We start from the raw sequence: 21,068 nt of genomic DNA, 5'->3' as shown, positions 1-21,068 counted from the left end.
TCGTTTTTAACTAAAAGAAGTATGTAAGTAATTTAATTAACCCATTCTAACCCTTATCCGCACGCAATGGCGCATATGGCACTGCATCGTATTGATGCAGTGTTATCTCGACTGTTACTTACAGGAAGGCAAGGCGATTACTCCGGCGCTTCAGGGACCAGTCCAGGGTTATATTCAATAAATATTAGAGTTTAATATCACTAATATTTATTTTATAACATTTTGAGTGTATCAAAATTATTGTTAACAAATCTGGATTATCTTCAATTAGGAGTTATTTCTAACATTAAGGGTAGAATTGGTGAATGTTACACGTGTGTAAAATTAATGTTACACGTGTATAAAATGATCATTTCGTGTGTAAAGTGATCACTTAAACCAGCCTATGACGGTCGTAAGCCCTGTAAATGTCCAGACTTCCATATTCTTCTTCATTTATGTTGAGATGTCAAAATGTAAGCATGTGAATTGGTTCAAAGTCGTAGGGTAAGAATTGATATAAAACCCCGAATTCGTGTACATATTTTTTATCAATAAAAATTGTGCTACATTTTACTTCTTATTTTTTAACAGCATCTAACTTAATAGTATGCTGATGGCGTTTTCAAAATGCGTGTTTAGATTACACGACGTGGTTTACGTTTACATTGTTGGAGCATTTTTTTTTTTTATCTCTATGTATTTTTCTTATGCATGCATATCAAATAGTACACAGAATAGTCCCAAATATTGACGAATATAAATATTTCGCGAGGCAGGAAACAGTGGTTACGAAGTGTTCATTTTGCAGGGTGCAGTTCTAATCAATCTCGAGAATCGTACGTAGTTCAACAAGTATGATCACAACCAATAATATTTCTGTAGCTCTGAATACGATTCGGTCAATGTAGGGTAATTGTACCTGCAGAACACTTATTGCACAATAAATGAAGAATATATTTAAAGGTCGAAAGATATTCCACGATGTTTTGTAAAAGGTTTCATCGAAGAATATTGCGAACGTCTAGAAAGGACCGAAGGACAAATAAGTAAGTGCTGAGAGAGTCGGAAAACTCGCCTATTCTACAGATTTCAACCGAGCAACGAAAATTCTGGGTCACGTTATGCTCCAGAAAATAACGAAGTGAAAAACGCAGATATCCAAAGCTGCCCCACCGCATTCCCAGATCTGATACAGAAGCATCTAGGCTTCTTGACAGACCTTCTCTTGTAAAGCAATTTTTGTTTTGTTTCATGAATTAAGGACTGCCGGTCGGTAAAATTTCTGTAGTGCACAAGCGCCCATAGGGCGTTTGTGCACTACACGAAATTTTACCGTCCGGCACTTCAGTTCGCTTAATAGCAGATAAAACGGATGATTGGCTTGGATTGGCTTGGGCTTTTGTCCATCTTTCTTCGGATCGGTGCTCTTGATCGGTGCGTGATCACGTTGCGCGTAAATTCGATCACGCTAAACTGTCGTAGTCGATTTTATTTTTAAAAACCGGACTGCCGGACGGTAAAATTCCGTGTAGTGCACAAGCGCTCGTACCCTGGAGAAAATCGGTCGGGTAGAGCCAAGGATATTAGCCGTACTCTCCCATGTAGAGATACCTCGGAAACTTCTTTTGGATTTTCTCTACCATAAGATAGTACTTAAGCTCATGTGGCCCTCGGATCAAGATGTAGGTATCCCGGCAATACTCACCCCGCATTTTCGGCGGCGACAATGGACATGTGTGCTGGCGCATCGGGCCCCGCGGCGCCGCCCCGCGCGCGCCCCTCCGCCTCCGTGGCGCGGGCGCCGCGCACTAACACCGAGAGGGAAGACGCGCCACTGCAACACACACATACACCAAGTTACTATACATTACTGGGAAACTGCATTTCCTATTCCTCAACCTTACGCGATTCCGCATTTGGGAACTGTATGCTGTACAGCCATCCGTCGGTATTCGCAGATTTAAGAAAAAAAATATATAGGGCAGTTACCCAGTGGGAGGATGTTTTTGCCAGTGTCAAGTCTTATTTTCATTTAGAAACAAAATAAAAAAATTATAATAACAATTAATAAAATGTTCATAGTTTAAATGCATTTAGCTTTATCATTTTAGATATTATTCAATTCTAGTTCTAGAATTAAGTTCAGCTATTTAGAAAGTTCTCCTTCTCTGTTATGAGCGGACACTGAAAGACAGAGGAGACTGCATTCCATATAGGCAGAAAAGTAGTGCCTAACCTGGATTACTCGAGTTTCATATAGAAACACGACCAGTGCATACTATTCCTTATCCTTACCCAACCCTACTGCCTACAATACCCTGAAGAAACTGTGCAAGCTACTGTTGAAAGAACGTATGGTTTGCATCCCCTACATCTTGTCCACATTCGCAATATGGTGATGTTACGCAGTTTATCTTATAGAGATGCACAGGCAGTGAGCAGTGCCCAGACTTTAGGTGACATAACATCGAGATGGAAGATCTAGAATCTAGACAAAGATAAGTTCCAGTACCATGATTTGAGTGGGATTTCTCTTGAACTTGAATATCGGCGTAATATGCTCCACGATACTACGTTTGTAGAAAAGGACGTGAATATCGAGGATAAACTTCCGAAATATTCAATTTTTTACGAACATGAAAAAACGTTAATTGGAAATTTTAATTAAAGTTGTAATTGTTGTATCAAAGACGAACATGCTTTGAAACATGGGAGTAATCACTATCTGGTTTTCTCCCTTCAGTACGTTCACTGTAATATTCCAAAGGGAAAAAGAGAAATTATTTACTTTGTGAAAATGATCACGTTGTGGGTTGATTCATTTTGAAATGTAATTACAGATTATTTGGCCGAAACAAATTTCAAAAATTATATTGGATTTTCATTTGGTACATTAATAATATTAATATATTATATACGCAGACGTATCCTAAAGGGATTTTAGCCGAGTCAAAAGATTTAATTAACTTAGTTAATATTTTCACTTTTGATCCTCCATCGAAATTTACAGCTTTCAAAATTTAATGTTTATAATAGGACTCCGTATTCCGAAAACGTTACAAATCAGTCATCTTGAAAAGTTTATATAATTATACATACTTAACATAACAATAATAATAATAATGTACATAAAAAACTACGGATAATTAAAAAAAATACGTGTATGAAATGTACACGTACTTAGAATAAAGCTGTTTTTTGTTGTTTTTTTTTAATCGTTTGATTTAAGCATTTAATTAATCTTCTGATTTTGTATTTTTTATCCTGCGTTGCGACAAAGCATTTCCAAGCGTGCGTCTCTAAATTAAGATTTGTACCTACTATAAAATCATTTAAAAAAAATATCTTGCAAAAAATGTAATTTAATAAATAAAACATATTTTTTCAAAACGGGGCAATAAGTTTTTTCGTATTCCTGAGAGTACGATGCCTACGATTGAAGTGTTAAGACACACTGTTTTGAATGTAACTGATCATTTCGAGACCCCAATACTTTGAATAATGATTTGTGTCCCAAAAATTGGTTATATCCTCTACATCTTTCTTTAAAAAAAAAATTTCCTTAAAAAAACCTAGTAAGTACAATACCATAATTTTATTTTTTAATTTTTTATTAAGTATCTTCCAGTTATGCGCTCATATTCATAGACAGGTTTGCATTGCATTAAATAGTTCTTGGTCCATAATTTTCATATCGCTAGAGCATAAATACTCAACATGACTGGTAAATCGATAAACAAAATTGAAAAATGACAGCATACGCAAACACAATTATTCATTCGAGTAATATGGATTGCTGTTTCCCACTTTAAAATTACATATTGAAAAATAAATCACTTTTAGTATAAGAGAACAGTATTCTAAAAGGCTATTGTCATAAAAATCGGAATTTTGGCACCCAACATTTCACAGATGGCTCCTTATGAAACTGCATCTCACAACATCGTGTTGTAAAATACATGCAGCGATGACCCAAAACGCGTTGCCTTAAGGGGGTAATCGCAAACATATAATTCAGTCGACCGTCTCCGCGAGGAGCAAGACGTGTTTCCGCACATATTTTTTAGAAAACATTGTGATTTGATTTTTTTTTTTTTTTTTTTAATAATTTTTATTTTGGCTTCTTATCCTTCAATGAGCATTTTCTCTTCGAAATAAACATATGGTTTCGAAATAAAAATATAATTTTTTCAATACAAAAACGTTTGTTTTTTGAAAAAAAAAATCAATTACGTTTAATGTTACCTGGGTTTAGAAAAAATTAAGTTGCGGGCTATCGAACATCCCGCCGCCTTAATTTCCTACAGTGAAAAAGAAACATTTTGTTAAATAGTTAACTTCGAGTCTAAGCTAGTCCAATACATTTTATTTACATCAACCAAACGAATCGTCATGAATAAGGTTTAGAGGTTAGATGATGTTTTTATTTGCACAGGACTATGTTTTTGTGCACATCTCCATCGCTCGACGCGTGCACGACTCTATTGTGCGGTGCAGTCTGTAATTTATGCAAATCGTCAGACGATTTCCTTATCTGGGATCATCATCGCGAGAAACGAGCGTGTGTTCGGCTAAAGGCCGACGGTATCAGCGCGGATTATCGGCGGAGAAGAATACAGCACCCATACTTGCCCCGGAGTTTGGCAACTAACTGGCAGCAAATCATACCCTATTTGGGACATTACACATGCGACCTTCGTCGCCTCGTTCTAAGCGCAATTTCGATACAATATCAAATAATTATCAACACACTACAAATAGTCATATGTGACGTCACAATGAAAATACTTTTTTGCGTATCTCTTGTTTTTTTTCAACATAAAATAAAATTGAAACATAAATAATAATCTAAAGTCGAGTGTAAATGCCATGGAACTAAACACTTATCACAAAATTGTGAGTGTGTCCAAATACTTGTTGACAAATCTGGGTTTCTCCACTTAGGAGCATTTTTTAAATATTTATTTTATTAAATGTAATTACATTTTTTATACAATTTCTATACATTTCTACTTAATAAACACTTTAGTTGCGCTAAGCCTCTCTAAAAAAGAGACTGAGCTCCTGTGCTTGGAGACTTATTTTTACATTTTGACATCTCAATACAGATGAAGAAGAATATGGAAGTCTGGGTATTTATATGGCTTATAACCTGTCATAGGTTGGTTAAACAGGCGCTGTGGCGTAGTTGGATATACGCTTGACTGTGAAACTGACGTCGCGGGTTCGATTCCCGCCAAGTTCAAAATACATTTAAGAAAGATTTATATTCAATTGGTCTGCGTGTTTGTGATGTATTTTTCACATATACCTTCCCTATCCTACATGCAGACAATCCTCTAAAAGAAGAGGCTTTGCGGGTTATTTCTTAAACAAAAATGCCCTGTAAATACCCAGACTTCCATATTCTTCCTCATCTGTATTGAGATGTCAAAATGTAAACACTTATCAAATCATTTCCACAGTCCACTCGATCGAAGGATATTTCTCGCGCTTCTGTACATAGGATGAACAGCATTACAATTATAATTCGTATGAAAGTAATAAGTGGGTCAAAAAAGAAAACGGACGAAGTCGGCACGCTCGTAAAACTGATATAAAATGCGTTCGCCGAATAAAAAGAATAGGTGATTCAATCAGATTATGCGTTATGACGAGCTCGCATCACACTGTACACGGCTCAGCACATGGCGGCCGCTTCTCTTACGTCACGGCTCAGGTGAAAGTGGCCGCGTGTGTTGAAGAGTGCCGAAAATGTTCCGTGCGAGTGATAACATTTCGTAACCGCCGTGGGCACCGAGCGCAGGCGCGAGCGCCTAGCGTCGAACATCGACATTCGAACTGCGAGGGTGGAACATCGAGCGTCGAACTTTGAGAGTCGAGCGGCAAGCGTCGAAATTCGGGAGTCAAGCCTCGAACTTCGGGAGTCAAGCCTCGAACTTCGGGAGTCAAGCGTCGAACTTCGAGCGTCGAACATCGAGCGTGGAAGTTCGATTGCCAGCATTCTTCGATTCAGTCTACGTTGGTAATACGTTCAATAAAATTCGAAATATCCCAACAACAACAAAAAACTAATCCATGTTCCCAATCGCTTATCACGACGAGTTAAAGTTTGCACAAATTAGTTCTTTTTAAAAACTGGTACATAATCCATAATAATATTAATTTAGGGGGGTGTGGTTGGTAATAAAAGCAAAGGAAGACCGAGGTATGATGTCAGATCAAGTATTTCGTCATCGTTCGATCAAGACAGAATCGGTAGAAGTTAAAAAAAAAACTGTTTACCAGCAGCTTCAACTGTTATTTTTCAACGGAAATAACATGTACATTATCGAAATCATTGTGACATTATCAAAAAAATATCATTGATACGTCAGATGATAGCGCTATATGACATGCAGAATCGATATGAATCATATCATATTGTACCTTGACTTACAAGCATCAAATTAACCTTGTTCTGAACAAACTTTGTATTCAGATTTAAGTACCTACCCAGTCACTTTAAAATACAATCGGAAGAAGAAGAAAAAACACTGTTTACTGGTAGCTACGACTGTTATTTTTCAACGGAAATAACATGTACATTATCGAAATCATTAAATTATCGAAAAAATATCATTGATAAGTCAAATGATAGCGCTATACACTTATAACATGCAGAATCCGGTAGCTGCAACTGTTATTTTTCAACGGAAATAACATGTACTTATTTTAACTACTTTCAGAGTTACCGGATAATCCAGGGATGGAGAACCTATGGCACGCGTGCCATAGGTGGCACGAGACGATTTTGCATGGGACGCGGATGAAGAAAAAAAATACAAGTGATTAAGTATACAAAATAATTTTTAAAAATTAGACTTAAATAAGTCTTTAAGTATATATATATAGTACTAATAAGTATAATATAGTACTAATAAGTACTTTTTTTAAATGTATTAATGCTTTATTAATTAATAATCTGAAGTTACACAAACATTTGACGCATTTTTATTTCCATGGCATGTGGCACCCGACATATTATAGAACGTAATTTTTTTTTGGCACTCAGGCTCAAAAAGGTTTGCCATCCCATAATCCGATAATCGATTATCTTGTAAAAATAAATTTTGATATTATCTTGTAAATTATTCGCCGTTTCTTGATAAAAATAAATTTGGCGAATCAGTTATAATTTTTGCCAAACATATAACGTTACAAAAACACAATAAAGGCGTGCATGTTAATAACTCATGCGACTTTCTAATCAATCAAACACTAACTATTACTCAACATCTAAATGTTTCCGAAATATGTCTCTGAAGCGAACCTGCGATTAAGTCATCACAATAATAGATGTAGAAAAATATTACGAGGGTAATATTTGCCGTGATTTCGTCGAGACAAAGACTAGTCAACGAATATCGGACAGAGCTAAATTCAATATCAAATGTCAGAAATTGATTGGACAACAATTCGTGCATAACAATAAACGTGATTCTGGCCAAATTGTTTTGAGAATACGGCCGTTTAAAATCAAATGACGGAACTATAATAATTATAATTGACTTTTTGAAGAAAATCGTAAAAAAGGGGAGCACTTCGACTGCTTGAAGTCAAAATTATGTTTTTTGCTACAATGATTAAAGAAAACACTTCGTTTTTTACCACTTGAGTTTTATTATAGACTACATGTTTCAGAAGTTAAACTTCCATCATTCAGGTCTGTATAATAACTAAAATATAAAATATAAAATTGTTCTAAAAATAAGGAGAGGGGAAAGTAAGGGGAAGGGGTTAGTCAAGGGACGGAGTTTGAAAACAAAGGAAAAATGGAAAGCAATGGTGAAGAATTTTGAAACATTATTTAATAAATTATTATTAGAATTCAGGTTTTTTTGGATTTCTAAATTTTCAAGATAATTCATAATTTGGCCTTTATATGGAACAAGGTGTAATAATTTTAATTTATGAGAGTGAAATGAGTGATTAGTATCTATTTCGTTTTTTGCTGTTACTGTATAGTACAATTTATAAAAAAAGGATCTTAACCACTTTATTTTTAGTACTAAATGTTTAAAACCAGTTTCGACAAATACATTGTCTTCTTCAGGAAAATTGGTTAAAAAAAGTTTGTGTTCTGTTAATTTTTATGTTCAAAACGATGTAGGCAAAATAATTCGTAATATTTAAAACGATGTAGGCAGAGGAAGACCGAGAAAAACTTGGCACGATCAGGTATGCCAAATACTTGAAAGCGGTCACAGGTTAGGAGTCGAAACAATCGGCGGGTGTGTATGAGGAGATGCATGAACGTGGAAGAGGCGAGGAATGTTTGCAAAGACAGAATGGTGTGGCGTTCTATTCTCTCTGCCTACCCCTGCGGGGAAGCGGCGTGATGGTTAGTTAGTTTTTTTAAGCGATGTAGCTATTATTGATTTCTTGAAATTAATGAAGGTATACAATTGTCCGCCTCCGTAGTGTAATGGTCAGCACGCTCGGCTACCGTTCTGGAGGTCCCGGGTCAATCAAAGATAATTTTTATACACTCAAATTTTAAATTTCAATTACAATATAATAACGTGAGTGGCAGGGTATGACATAGTAAAATGTTTATTAATTTCAAGAATTTTGACAAATATAAATTTAAACATTTCAAGATAATGAAGTTGATTAACAACATTTTGAGTGTGTCCAAATACTTGTTCACAAAATCTGGATTATCTCCAATTATTTCTTTACATCTCACCAATAGATCGGCTGTCCAAATTCAAAACACAGTAAGGGACATTTTTTTGTAGTACGTTTGTTTGCATTTTTGGACTAAGTAGATTTTACTTAATCCAAAAATGCAAAAAAACGTACCACAAAAAAATGTCCCTTACTGTGGTTTAAGTTTGGACAGCCGAGATGTCTCTAGTGAAGTTCTAGTGATTCAAGAACAAGGTTTCTAAATTGGTTCATATATACAGAACTTCCAAGAATTTGAGTAGTGTGGTTGTCAATAATGGGTAGAATTGGTGAATGTGTAAAGTGATCACTTAAACCAGCCTATGACGGTCGTCAGCCTCGTAAATGCCCAGATTTCCATATTCTTCTTCATCTTTGATGAGATATCAAAAAATAAGTTGATTAAGATTAACAAGATGTAATTTTTGTGCGATCGAAATATTTATTGTACATGAATTAATAATTAGAAACAGATAATGTTTATATTCTACATTGTAACGTGTGACGCACGGTCATCAACGTACGGTGGTGTAAACGGGTCTCTACCTTAACTAATTTTATTACTGGAGACGTTAATTAAAATGGATAAATATTCCACGACATGCGATGGGCAGGTGGGGCGAGGGCTCTTGGCTCTTCGGAAAGACAACTGCAAAATATTATACTAACTCGATATAATATTTTGTTAAAATAAAATAATCTTCATGTTAAAAAAAAAAGTTTTTTAGCCAATGGCGGCAACCTGTAGAATATTAAATATTCTACAGATTTGAGCATTTTTGTGAGATTTTAGAAAGTGAAATACCATTCGGCATAGCGAGTTTTGCAAAAGTATTGATTTTTCATTTACCATTCTACCCATGATTGACAACCACACTACTTAAATTCTTGGAACTTCTCGATAATGTTTATCTCCTCATATACAGGAGTTCCAAAATTTTGGATCTCCTAGATATATTGATCAATCTCATGACACAGTACATATGAGTTCACAACAGCCATCTTTGTTGGATTGAGAAAAGCTTTTATTTGGCAGACACCCGTTTATTTGTATGCAGATCCGAGCCATGGATTATTTTTACATGCTGGGAAACGCCTTAACACATTTTTTAAGCAGATATAATTTGACCAGTTATTTTCATTCACACCATTTTGAGTGTGACCAAATACTTGTTCACATTTTTTTTCTTCATAGATTCGTGAACAAGTATTTTGACACCCTCATAATGTTGTGCAAGAAAAACTCTTCAGCAGTTTCAAAAGTCGTACCAAATTATTTATGTAGTGGAGAATAGAGCATTGCATGCATAACACTTCGTGACAGAGTAAGAAACTTTGAAATAAGAAAAATCTGCAATGTCGAAGATGTTGTGCAATCGGGAAGAGTAAAAAGACATTTCTGGTGAGATCATGTGGGAAGAGCAAGTTCGGATCGAGTGGTGAGAAGAAGCAGAAGAGGAAACAGGCCCCCAGGAAGACCACCTAAACGATGGAGAGACAGCTGGTCTTCCACCTTCCAGACGAAGACCGGAGAATAACAGGATACAGTCCGAATTATAAAAAAAAATTAAAACCCTTATCCGCACCCCAATGGTGCATAGGGCACTGCGTCATATAAACGCAGTGTTATCTTGATCGTTTACACATGAAGGAAAGGCCCTTCGCTTCAGGTACCAGTCCAGGGTAATATTGAATAAATATGACAGTGAAAAAATCACTTATATTTATTTTACCCCCTTGGGAATCGAACCCGTGACCTCCAGAACGGTAGCCGAGCGTGCATTACACTACGGAGGCGGACCTAACTACAGAAGAAGAAGAAGAGAATAGAGCCTAGGCTTTTAGTAGAGAAGGACAGCGTGTCAATCAATACGAAAATACATTAGAAATTTAATATGCCATCAATTTAATATAATGGTAAAGAAACTAATTAAATTATTAAAAGTCGTCAACCAGTACGGTGTGCAAAATTAAGCAAAGGCATTAATGTTTATTGTTAAATTGACTAAAATAAACTTTTATAATAGGAAGGCACTTTACGAGAACGCGGCTATGTCTAAATTTTAATTTGCAGGTGGCATCATGACAGGTGGCGAAACTTAAGTTTCCGTGGATAAACGGGTCATTATGTTGACGGACAAATGTCACAAGTTACTGCTACTTCTCGTCTAGTCATAAACCAGGCACTCGGAAACACAAGGATCGGTATCTCTAAGTGTCGCCTACTTTCAAAATCCACCAGATCCAATTTTATAAGATTTAAAAATGAATACTCTATCGGAATGCCAGTTGTGAGTTTTTTTGTCTAAAATATTTTTACACTTGAAAACCCTACTAAAAATACTTAAAAACATGGAACATGCCTTCTGACCCATATCGGCCAATCAGAGAGCGGGGATAGGTCAAAAATTAAGATGACGTCATCATCGGTTCGTCTCGTATTTTTTTTGAATAACTGAAAAATTTTCTAAAAAAATGGGAAAATTCTCTATTTCACAATATTTTATCTAAAGATAGACAAATCTTTTCAACATAAATATTTTTTTGAGAATTTTGCATTTTCTGTAAAATCGACTTACATGGATCTGGCGGATTTTGAAAGTAGGCGACACATATGTACCTACTTGTATTCTCAGCGAGTGGGTATATGGTACTTAGAACGTCCTATAAATACACCCGCGTTAAATATTTACCAGAAAAGGCGAAATTTGTAAGGAGAAGCTTACTCGAAGTAAGAGTTAATACGATACCACTAGTTCGCGTCTTGACGATTTCGATGTTGCCCTTAAACTAAACAATGGAGGCAATGTTACATTCTATTTTCATCACGGAACAAGTACATACTATGTGAAGTTCCGCGGAGGCCTAAAAATATCCATTATTTCATTTCATTTCATTTCTAGTTTATTATTATTTCTATTTAGACTAAGATCTGGAATACTCAAATTAGAACGCGATCGGCCGCGCTAGGGCCTAAACGTCTATCAACGCTCTATTTTTTTTTAATATGTATTGGAATTTGTTTTTTTGCTTAAGAATATAGATTAATTGAAAAAAATACATATACATTTTTTTAAAACTCCTTACCTTTAAATGACTCTTTCTTTTAAAAACCATATAATTCTTTCGAAGAAAAACTTATTTTTTCAATGCAAAAACGGTGTTTTGAGAAAACAATCAATTATGGAAAATGTTACCTGGGTTTAAAGAAAATTAAGTTCCGGGCTATCGATTACTGGGCTTTAATCATTTTATTTTCTGCTTTTTTATTTTTTTTATACATAATTTAAAGGTCTGCACACGTTACCTCAAGGTTTAAAATAAAGTTTAAAAAAAATAAGTTTTGTTGTAACTAAAAAATATCTGTCCGCCTCCGTAGTGTAATGGTCAGCGCGTTCGTCTACCGTTCTGGAGGTCCCGGGTTCGATTCCCAGAGGGGGGTCTAATAAATATAAGTGATTTTTTCACAATAATACTTATTCAATATTACTCTGGACTGGTACCTGAAGCGGAGGGCTGATCACCTTTCCTTCGTGTGTTAAAGATTAAGATAACACTGCGTTTATATGGTGCAGTGCCCTATGCACCATTGGGGTGCGGATAAGGGTTCGAATGAAATGAAAAAGAATATCGAATCTTATTTGCGTATACAAATACAGAAAAAAATAACAATAGTGATAGTATGAATAGTATGGTGAAATAAATTTTTCGAAGCTGATAATAAACCGTAATCAGAAACCCTACATCTAATAAACCCATTTGAATGGTTCTGAAACCATTATTTTCTTTCCTTTTATTCATCTCGTTGTTATTTTCTAACCACTGAGTATAGAATTTACTTAGTTCTGTATCATAATTCATCGTGATTCTTTCATTTGGTATACATATCGTGGTCCCGTGATTAGTGTCGCGTACTCCGAATGAGACTTCTAGTTTCCAGCCCATTTTACCACAACTTGATTCCTATTTATAGTAAAGGGACACTTAAGCCTATAAAAATAATATGAAATTGAAATATTAGTTTTTATATAAACGTAAGATCATAAATTTAAAAATAATAAAAAATACACATTTCAAAATATCGAGTCTACAGAAAATATTGTTGGGAAATTTACACGGGCAGTAGTACCTACGCAATATGTATCATACATATATTGTATGTCGGTATTAAAAAAAGACAATATAATATGTAGGTATTTATAGTACGGGTGCATTGTTCTCGTAATGCCAGTAACTCGGTCTACAAGTAGTAATAATAAATAATAATTATAGTATGATGTAGGATCGACAGATAAGCGTCCGCGGTCCGCAGGTGTAGTGTGATAATGTAGCCTCTCTAGGTTTGGCGTGTAGCTGAATGCCGATACAACGTGAACCTATTTTACTATTTATATTGCATTCGCTGGGTCTTCCTCACTTTGAACGGTGTAAGTAAAACAAACCAATTCCATAAAAATGGATTTTTTTGTAACTCCATAAGAGTCGATTTTACAAGAGTGCTAAAAATTTCTGTTGAATGTTATATTGTATTAATATAAAAAAAAATTGTGCCAAAATTCAGTTTTTTTAGGTGCCTACCTACTAAAAATATGTAACTCCACTGTATAAATACCCGTATTTACATATAAACTATGGTTTTCATAATTAAATAAAAATAATTAATAAAAATCACCAACTATTACTGACATGAGGACAGGAGTGATATAAAATGGATTTTTTTTTAAATTTAAAAACATATTATGAATTACTTAATTACGTTAAATGCTTATGATTAATAATAATTAATAATAATGGCTCAGCGTTGCCTTGACGCACGATTTATTCAAGTAATAGGGTATTATCACTCAGGAGGAATATCTTATTTAACCTATAAAGGAATGTGTAAGACTCGTTTTGTGTATTTTCATTCTTCATTTTGTTTTGCAAAATTCGCCGTCGTAAAAACGTTGTTTTCGTAAGTTGGTAATGAATGACGTCACAGAAACGAATCCACACTACTACTATTACAGCTCTTTAAAGCATATACATAAAGGTATACGCCCCATAACACATCCATGACGTAAAATTTTATGACGTATAGCGGTGTCCGTTTTTCGTTTTATTCAAATATCTAATGTTTAAACTTTAATATCTTCCTTACTTCTCTACAGATTTCAATAAGAATGTTACCGATAGTCTTGTGATTTTTCATATTAATTACACATAAGAATGATCCATTACAAATTTTATCGAGTTAAAACATGTAAGTATATCGGTTAATTTAAATCGAAAGATGAATGCAATGCAACAACGTAATTTATAAAATGTTAGTGCATTTTATCACTTAAAATGTAGTCATTTATAAGGTTGCAAAATGCACTAACCACTGCCCTTTGGAGGTGGCTATAACCTAACGGAAAATAGAAACAATAAAAAAACCTGAGCAATAAAATCGAGATCGGGGCCGGGCGTGCTTTTGACTGTTCCACTATTTGTGTATTAATATATTTTTTTAATTTGCTAATAAAATCACTCGGTAATGAATTCGCAAGGTGAATGTAACGAGCGGGGAGTATAATGACCTATTACAGCTGTAGAGTGTTACCGTCACACACGGCATCGCTGTCCTTTACTATCGGCGATAGATAGCAGGTAGATAAGGCCACCTGCCGTAAAGATAAAACACAGGTTGCGATGATCTGCTACTCGCTAGTAATAAGCAAAACATGACTAGCCCTTCCTCGCCAATGTGAGAACTTAATCCGCGCGTAGCGGAATGTACGCAATAAACAAGTCTAATAACAATGTGATAAGAATCTTAAAAGCGGGTTGTGATGTCAAATGAAGAGTTATCCTAAGGAGCTACTCTTTGGATACCCTTTAAATGAAGACGTTATCCATTCACAGATGATCAATCAAACATCTAAATATGCAAGTACCTTTTCACATTTTTAAACTCGTAAATCATCTCGTCGTCTGTATTTTTTATTATTATTTGATATCCTCATATTATATTTGAAAAAAGACATATCCATGTCTTTTTTCCATGTAACGCGGTGGAACGGCGTTACGGCACCTTTTTTCGCGGATGTTTTTTTGTTTTTAATTTTCAAAATCAATTAGACGAAACAATGTTTGGGCTTACGTCATTACAATCTATATTTATGTAATTCGTCAAAATTATAAAATATGGTGTTGTAATGAATATTTACTTAATGATATTTGAGTAAAAAGCTTGACATGAATGAGTTTCGGGACCTTTTTTGTATAAAAATAAAACCCTGGTCATATCTATTAGAGATCTTTTGTATGTTTCCGGAAACGTTAACCGAGAGAATAGAATGCCACACCAATCAGTCTTTGCAAACAATCTTTGCCGGCTCCATATTACCTCAAACATACTTGCCGATTATACCGACCACAAGTATTTGAATTACTTGATCATGCCAAATTATCTTCGGTCTTCTTATATTTTATTCGATTCACATGCCAAAAACAACGATTTCAATTTCTTCATTATTTTTCAATTTTAAGATTGGAAATTAAGTGTTCGTATAGATATTTTAGGATAGAGAAGTCTTCGCCAGAGTGATTGCCAACGTCAGGGAGATCTGATACGGCACAGGAAGAGGAAGAAGATAGGCTTTTTAACATTTTTTTTTCAAAACACGCCATCTTGTGACCCCTATCGTTTGAAGGGCAGAGTGCTAATGTATTCGACGATTTCTTCTTTACCGAGATAACGGATATGATGTGACGTCAGCGTTGGTGAATTCATGCACCCAAAATTTGAATATCTATCAATTCGCGTATTTCGATTTCAATTTCTTCGTCATTCTTCAAATTTAAGGTTAGAAAGTAAGAGTTTGCATAGGTGTTTTAACTCAAAAAAACATTTTAAATTAAAACAGGCCATCTTGGCCCCTATCCTTTGAAGGGCGGAGTGATAGATGATGATTTCTTCTGTACTGAGATAACAGATATTATGTGACGTCAGCGTCGGTGATTTTATGCATTCGAAATTTGAAGTGTAAAGGCCTAGTATTCGTTAAATCGCAACTTAATTTTCTCTTAATCCAGGTAACATTTTACTATCCGTATTTTTTTTCTTAAAACACTGTTTTTGCATTGAAAAAATAAAATTTTCATCGAAATAAATATCTGATTTTGAAAAGAAAAGTTTCATTGAAACGTAGGAAGCTAAAATAAAAATTATAAAAAAATTCAAAATACTTATATATGTATTTAAAAAAAAACCTAATTACAATATATATTCTTAAAAAATGTGCGCCGAGTCACGTCTTGCTCCTCGCACAGACGGCCGGTTACTGAATTATATGTTTGCTTATTAGTTATTGAAAGAAAGGAGTTAAAACATATCGCTCACTCCTTTCAAGAACGTCATAAATCAAAAATCGTCAATTTTTAGTTGTGCATGTTTTCGGAATGCCTAGAAAATGTACTATATCCCAGTAAAAGAATCTTATTTTTAACTTTATATTTACCCGCTACAGGGCAGAAAGTGTTGTTTTTGTATTTTGAAGAAAAGGTATTGTTTAATTATTTTTTTTAAATAAACTAAATATTTTTCAAATGGAGAAAAATCCCTCAGGTTATGCTTAAAAACATGTGTTGCACAGTAAGAAGTTCAATAAGTAGTTTGATATTTATTTTTAATACATTGTGTTATATTTTTAAACTTTAAAAACGTTCTCCTAAAAAATCGAGTTTTTTTTATTTATGACGTTCTTGAAAGGAGTGAGCGATATATAAAAATATTTTGTCAGTATTTACATATGTATATTTAAAAAAAAATAGAGTGTGAACACACGTCCAGCCCATTCGGATTAGAACGCTTGAGACAAGCTTGAGATTCGGGCCTTAATGTATTGGATGATTTATTCTGTACCGAGATAACAGAAACTACATGACGTCAGCGCTGGTGATTTTATGCATCCGAAATTTGAATATCTATCAATCCGCGTGTATTGGGTGTATCGGTCCGCCAGTGGCCGTTGGCCGCGTCCAAGGCTGAGACGGGGATAACGAATGCAGTTGGTGCGTCCCGCGGCCCGCGGTCCTCGGTTGGCCGATTCCGCTGGAAATCGGCTATTTTTAGAGACACTCTAATCCGGAACGCGAGGGACGAGTGATCTGTTCGATTCCCGATTGTTTTAAGGAATGGACGCGATTAGCTCACTGTGATTAGCTTCGGCGATATTACAGTATCTACTCAATGAATTAGGGCCACCCATTATTTTTTTGAATACTCTGAAATCTTTTGGATTATTATATTTATTTTACATAAATACTTTAAGTTTTCTATTGACATCTAATATCATGTATATTACCTTCAATAATATGTAAAATATACCTGGATTACTTAAGCCTTTACAAAATTTCAAACCCTTTTTCTGAGAAAGGTCCCTAATTAGCACAGGTAGACAGATAGTTGAATATTCAAAAAATAGTCCTATCTCATTTATTAGTGAAGTTTCTTGAGTTCTGGTTGTTGTTTTGTTCAGAGAGGTTATATAGTTATCGTGTCTTGTGAAAAAAACTTAATTTTTAATTTTAGTTCATAAAGTATATTTTTTTTTTGTAAACACAAGTGTTTTTTTTGAAAAGGACAAAATGGGAAAAAGTAAAGACATTTCTGAGGAAAAAAAGTCTAGTGTTATGGTGCTACTGAAATTAGGAATACTATCTAATAGAGAAATTTCAAAAAAAGAAAACGTTTCTCGTCAAACAGTGGATAGAATTTCAAAATCAATAAAAAATCAGTCACCCGCCACCAGCAATCGGCGAAAGAACTGTCGTAGGATTAGAAAAACAACACCGAGGACTGATCGAAAAATCGTTCAAAGTGCCTTAGAAAACCGTAGTGCATCAGCAAAAACATTAAAAATAAAATTGGAAGCAGAGGGTATAAATATATCGGTATCAAAACTGTGGCGACGTCTTTACGAAGTAAATCTGAAATGCAGGCGCCCTGTAAAAGTACCAAAATTGACACCACGAATGAAAGCGGATCGATTAAAATGGGCCAGGCTACATCGAAATTACTCGGTAGATGATTGGAAAAAGGTATTTATTTAAATTGAATTTTCAACATATCATTTTAGTAAATAAACTTACATATTTGAATTAAACTTAAATTTTCATTATTTTTCAGGTCATCTTTAGTGATGAGTGCCGGTTAGAAGCCGTGACAGGGAGCCGTCGATTCGTCAGAAGAACACCAATAGAAAGTTACAATGAGGCCTGTGTGGTAAAAGTTATCAAACACCCCCCTGCAACAATGATATGGTCATGTATTATTAACAATTTACCTGGGCCGTTGTTTTTCGTGGAAGGAACAATGAACCAAAATTCCTATAAGCAGGTCCTCGAACGAATTTTATTGCCCTTCTACCATACACTCGACCCAACAGAAGGTCCATACACCTTCATGCAGGATGGGGCACCTTGCCACCGGGCTAAATCAATAATAAAATTTTTGTCTAACAAAAATCTGCCTTTGACCCCTGGCCTGGAAATTTTCCGGACCTTAATCCTATAGAAAACGTATGGAGCATGTTAAAAAATAAGGTATACTCATTTCCAAATCCGACAGTAGACTGTCTAAAAAAAAATATTCAAATAATTTGGTCAGAAGACGAAGAAATAAAAAACATGATAAAACAGTGCATTTTAAGTATGCCAAAAAGAATTGAGGCAGTTATTTCTGCCAAAGGTGGAAATACTAAATACTAACTTTATTTATATAAAAATATTTGCATAATTTAAGCGTAATAAAGTGTTCATGTGTAAATAAAATTCAATGTTGTTTTATTCAAGGTTTTTTCTGAGTTATTCCTGTTTGAATTGAGAAATTGCGCGAAATTCTGCGTGGCCCTAATTCATTGAGTAGATACTGTAGAAACTGGGTAAATCCTCAACATAAAGCTGTAAAATATTCAAATAAGTCATCACAATCAGGCAATACACGCATTGACAACCCTCTCTAACAAAAATGGTGAAAATAAGTTTAAACGTATCCAGTGTGGAATTTATACAAGTTAAAGAGGTAAATTAACAATATTTACATTAATTTTACACATATAATTTTATAAATTAGTTTAAAACATTTTGAGTGTGTCCAAATACTTGTTCACAAAATATGGATTATCTCCAATTACAGGAGTTATTTTCATATTATTTTTTTGACATCTCATCAAAGATGAAGAAGAATATGGAAATGTGTGTAAAGTGATCACTTAAACCAGCCTACGACGGTCGTCACCCCCGTAAATGCCCAGACATCTATATTCTTCTTCATCTATGTTGACAAAAAATAGTAAGAACTATTATTTATTTTTTTGACATCTCATCAAAGATGAAGAAGAATATGGAAATGTGTGTAAAGTGATCACTTAAACCAGCCTACGACGGTCGTCACCCCCGTAAATGCCCAGACATCCATATTCTTCTTCATCTATGTTGACAAAAAATAGTAAGAACTATTATAAACATATACCTAATAAACTATTATAATAAAAGCAACCATCTTAAATTCTCGATAGCGTTTATTTCCACTTTACAGGGTTACCGTATTTCCCAGTTTTTACATCCTGCACATTGTTTCGCCGCCCATTCGTCTTTGAGATCTCATATCGTTAGCATTCTATCAGTTAGAAACCAAACAATAGAACATTGCGCAATTTGTTCCATAATCCTTAAATCAGCGAGCTTATCATAGGATGTGTATTGAATGACTGAAAGGAAACTAATTAGCAAATATATATATCTACAGGCTGTAAATGGACGCACGTAGGTACAGTAACTGTGGCGTGCACAGAGAATTAATTAGGGTAGATGCAGTAGAGGTAGGTAGTGAAGTAAGCTGGTACTACTTACAAGGTAGGCAGTAGAGGTAGGTAGTAAGGTAAGCTGGTACTACTTACTAGGGTAGGCGGTAGAGGTAGGTAGTAAGGTAAGCTGGTATTACTTACAAGGTAGGCAGTAGAGGTAGGTAGTAAGGTTAGCTGGTACTACTTACTAGGGTAGGCAGTAGAGGTAGGTAGTAAGGTAAGCTGGTACTACTTACAAGGTAGGCAGTAGAGGTAGGTAGTAAGGTAAGCTGGTACTACTTACTACGGTAGGCAGTAGAGGTAGGTAGTAAGGTAACCTGGTACTACTTACTAGGGTAGGCAGTAGAGGTAGGTAGTAAGGTAAGCTGGTACTACTTACTAGGGTTGGCAGTAGAGGTAGGTAGTAAGGTAAGCTGGTACTTAGTAGAGAAGGGTAGGTACTGGTTGCGTTTTTATATAACGCGGGTAAGTTAGGATAGGCACTGTTTTTCTGTCTATATGTAAGGTACGCCCCTAGGCGTACGTATTTGCGATGAATCGTGTTTATGTTTTGCTAAATTACAATACTTTATAATTTATATTTAAAGCACTTTGTGATTTTCCATTGTATTAATATATAACTTTGTTTTAAAATCACTATAAATATTTTATTATAACTTAATTACAATGTCTACCGGGTTCTTTATCCAGACTGATTAATATTAATAAGTCGAAGCTATAATAAGTTATAATAAAATATTTATAGTGATTGTAAAACAAAGTTTTATTTTAATTATACAATACTTTAGTTTAATGATGTTGTGGTGATCCAATGATGTTGTGGTGATCCAAAACATATTTGCTTACCTTGTAAAAATCTCACCTACCTGGTCTTAAATAAAAAACATTAAAGAAAAAAAAAGAGAATTTTTTACATTAAAAAAACACTTTCCATGATCGCATTTTACCACGGGGTGTGGTCTGGTAAAGTAACGCCCCCAGAACGTTTCCGGAAATTTATCACATGTGATAATTTTGTCATATCCCATGATAAGCCCTCAGATACATACAACAAAGCAATAATAATTGCAAAACCTTATGACTAACTAGTGCCTTTCAACAAGGAATACTGTAATATCGCGCAGTTCTGACGGTCTGCATCCGCATTAGTAAGTCAGCAGACTTTGTATTATTTACTTTAGGTCCCGAGGCGGCTGCCTCTATCTTATCTCTAGGGTCAAGGACAGGCTAACAATGTCAAGTTGGCGCTGGATACTCCTTACAATAATAAACACATCTCATCTAATTAAGATCCGAAGTGTTGTGGTCAGCACGCTCGGCTACCGTGCTGGAGGTCCCGGGATCAAATAAATATAAGTGATTTTCCCACGCTAATATTTATTCAATATTACACTGGATTGGCGCCTGAAGCGGAGGGCTGATCACCTAGCCTTCATATGTTAAGATATCAACTGCGTTTATTTGATCCAGTGCCCTTTGCACCATCGGGTGGGGATAAGGGTTTAAAAAAATAATAAGACTTTCTTTTCGGTCGGGGAATTC

General features: G+C 35.0%; 1 protein-coding gene across 5 annotated transcripts in view; it reads right to left on the bottom strand.

Moving 5' to 3' along the window:
• Positions 1–21,068, bottom strand: part of tai (basic helix-loop-helix family member taiman) — a 220,435-nt gene that overhangs the window by 149,998 nt on the left and 49,369 nt on the right. For 3 of the 5 annotated variants that reach the window (XM_088258479.1, XM_088258478.1, XM_088258481.1), the window contains exon 2: positions 1,688–1,816. In XM_088258479.1, the coding sequence (XP_088114605.1) occupies positions 1,688–1,716 (29 nt within the window). In that variant the 5' untranslated portion in view covers positions 1,717–1,816. Of the gene's footprint in view, positions 1–1,687; positions 1,819–21,068 lie in introns of those variants that run through there. The other 2 variants (XM_088258480.1, XM_088258482.1) reach the window with 1 other exon arrangement.

The sequence above is a fragment of the Brachycentrus maculatus genome, unplaced genomic scaffold (assembly GCF_059751285.1).
Source record: "Brachycentrus maculatus isolate JH-2025_06_01 unplaced genomic scaffold, ASM5975128v1 h1tg000097l, whole genome shotgun sequence".
Lineage (NCBI taxonomy): Eukaryota > Metazoa > Arthropoda > Insecta > Trichoptera > Brachycentridae > Brachycentrus > Brachycentrus maculatus.
This window is presented reverse-complemented; position numbering and strand designations above follow the sequence as displayed.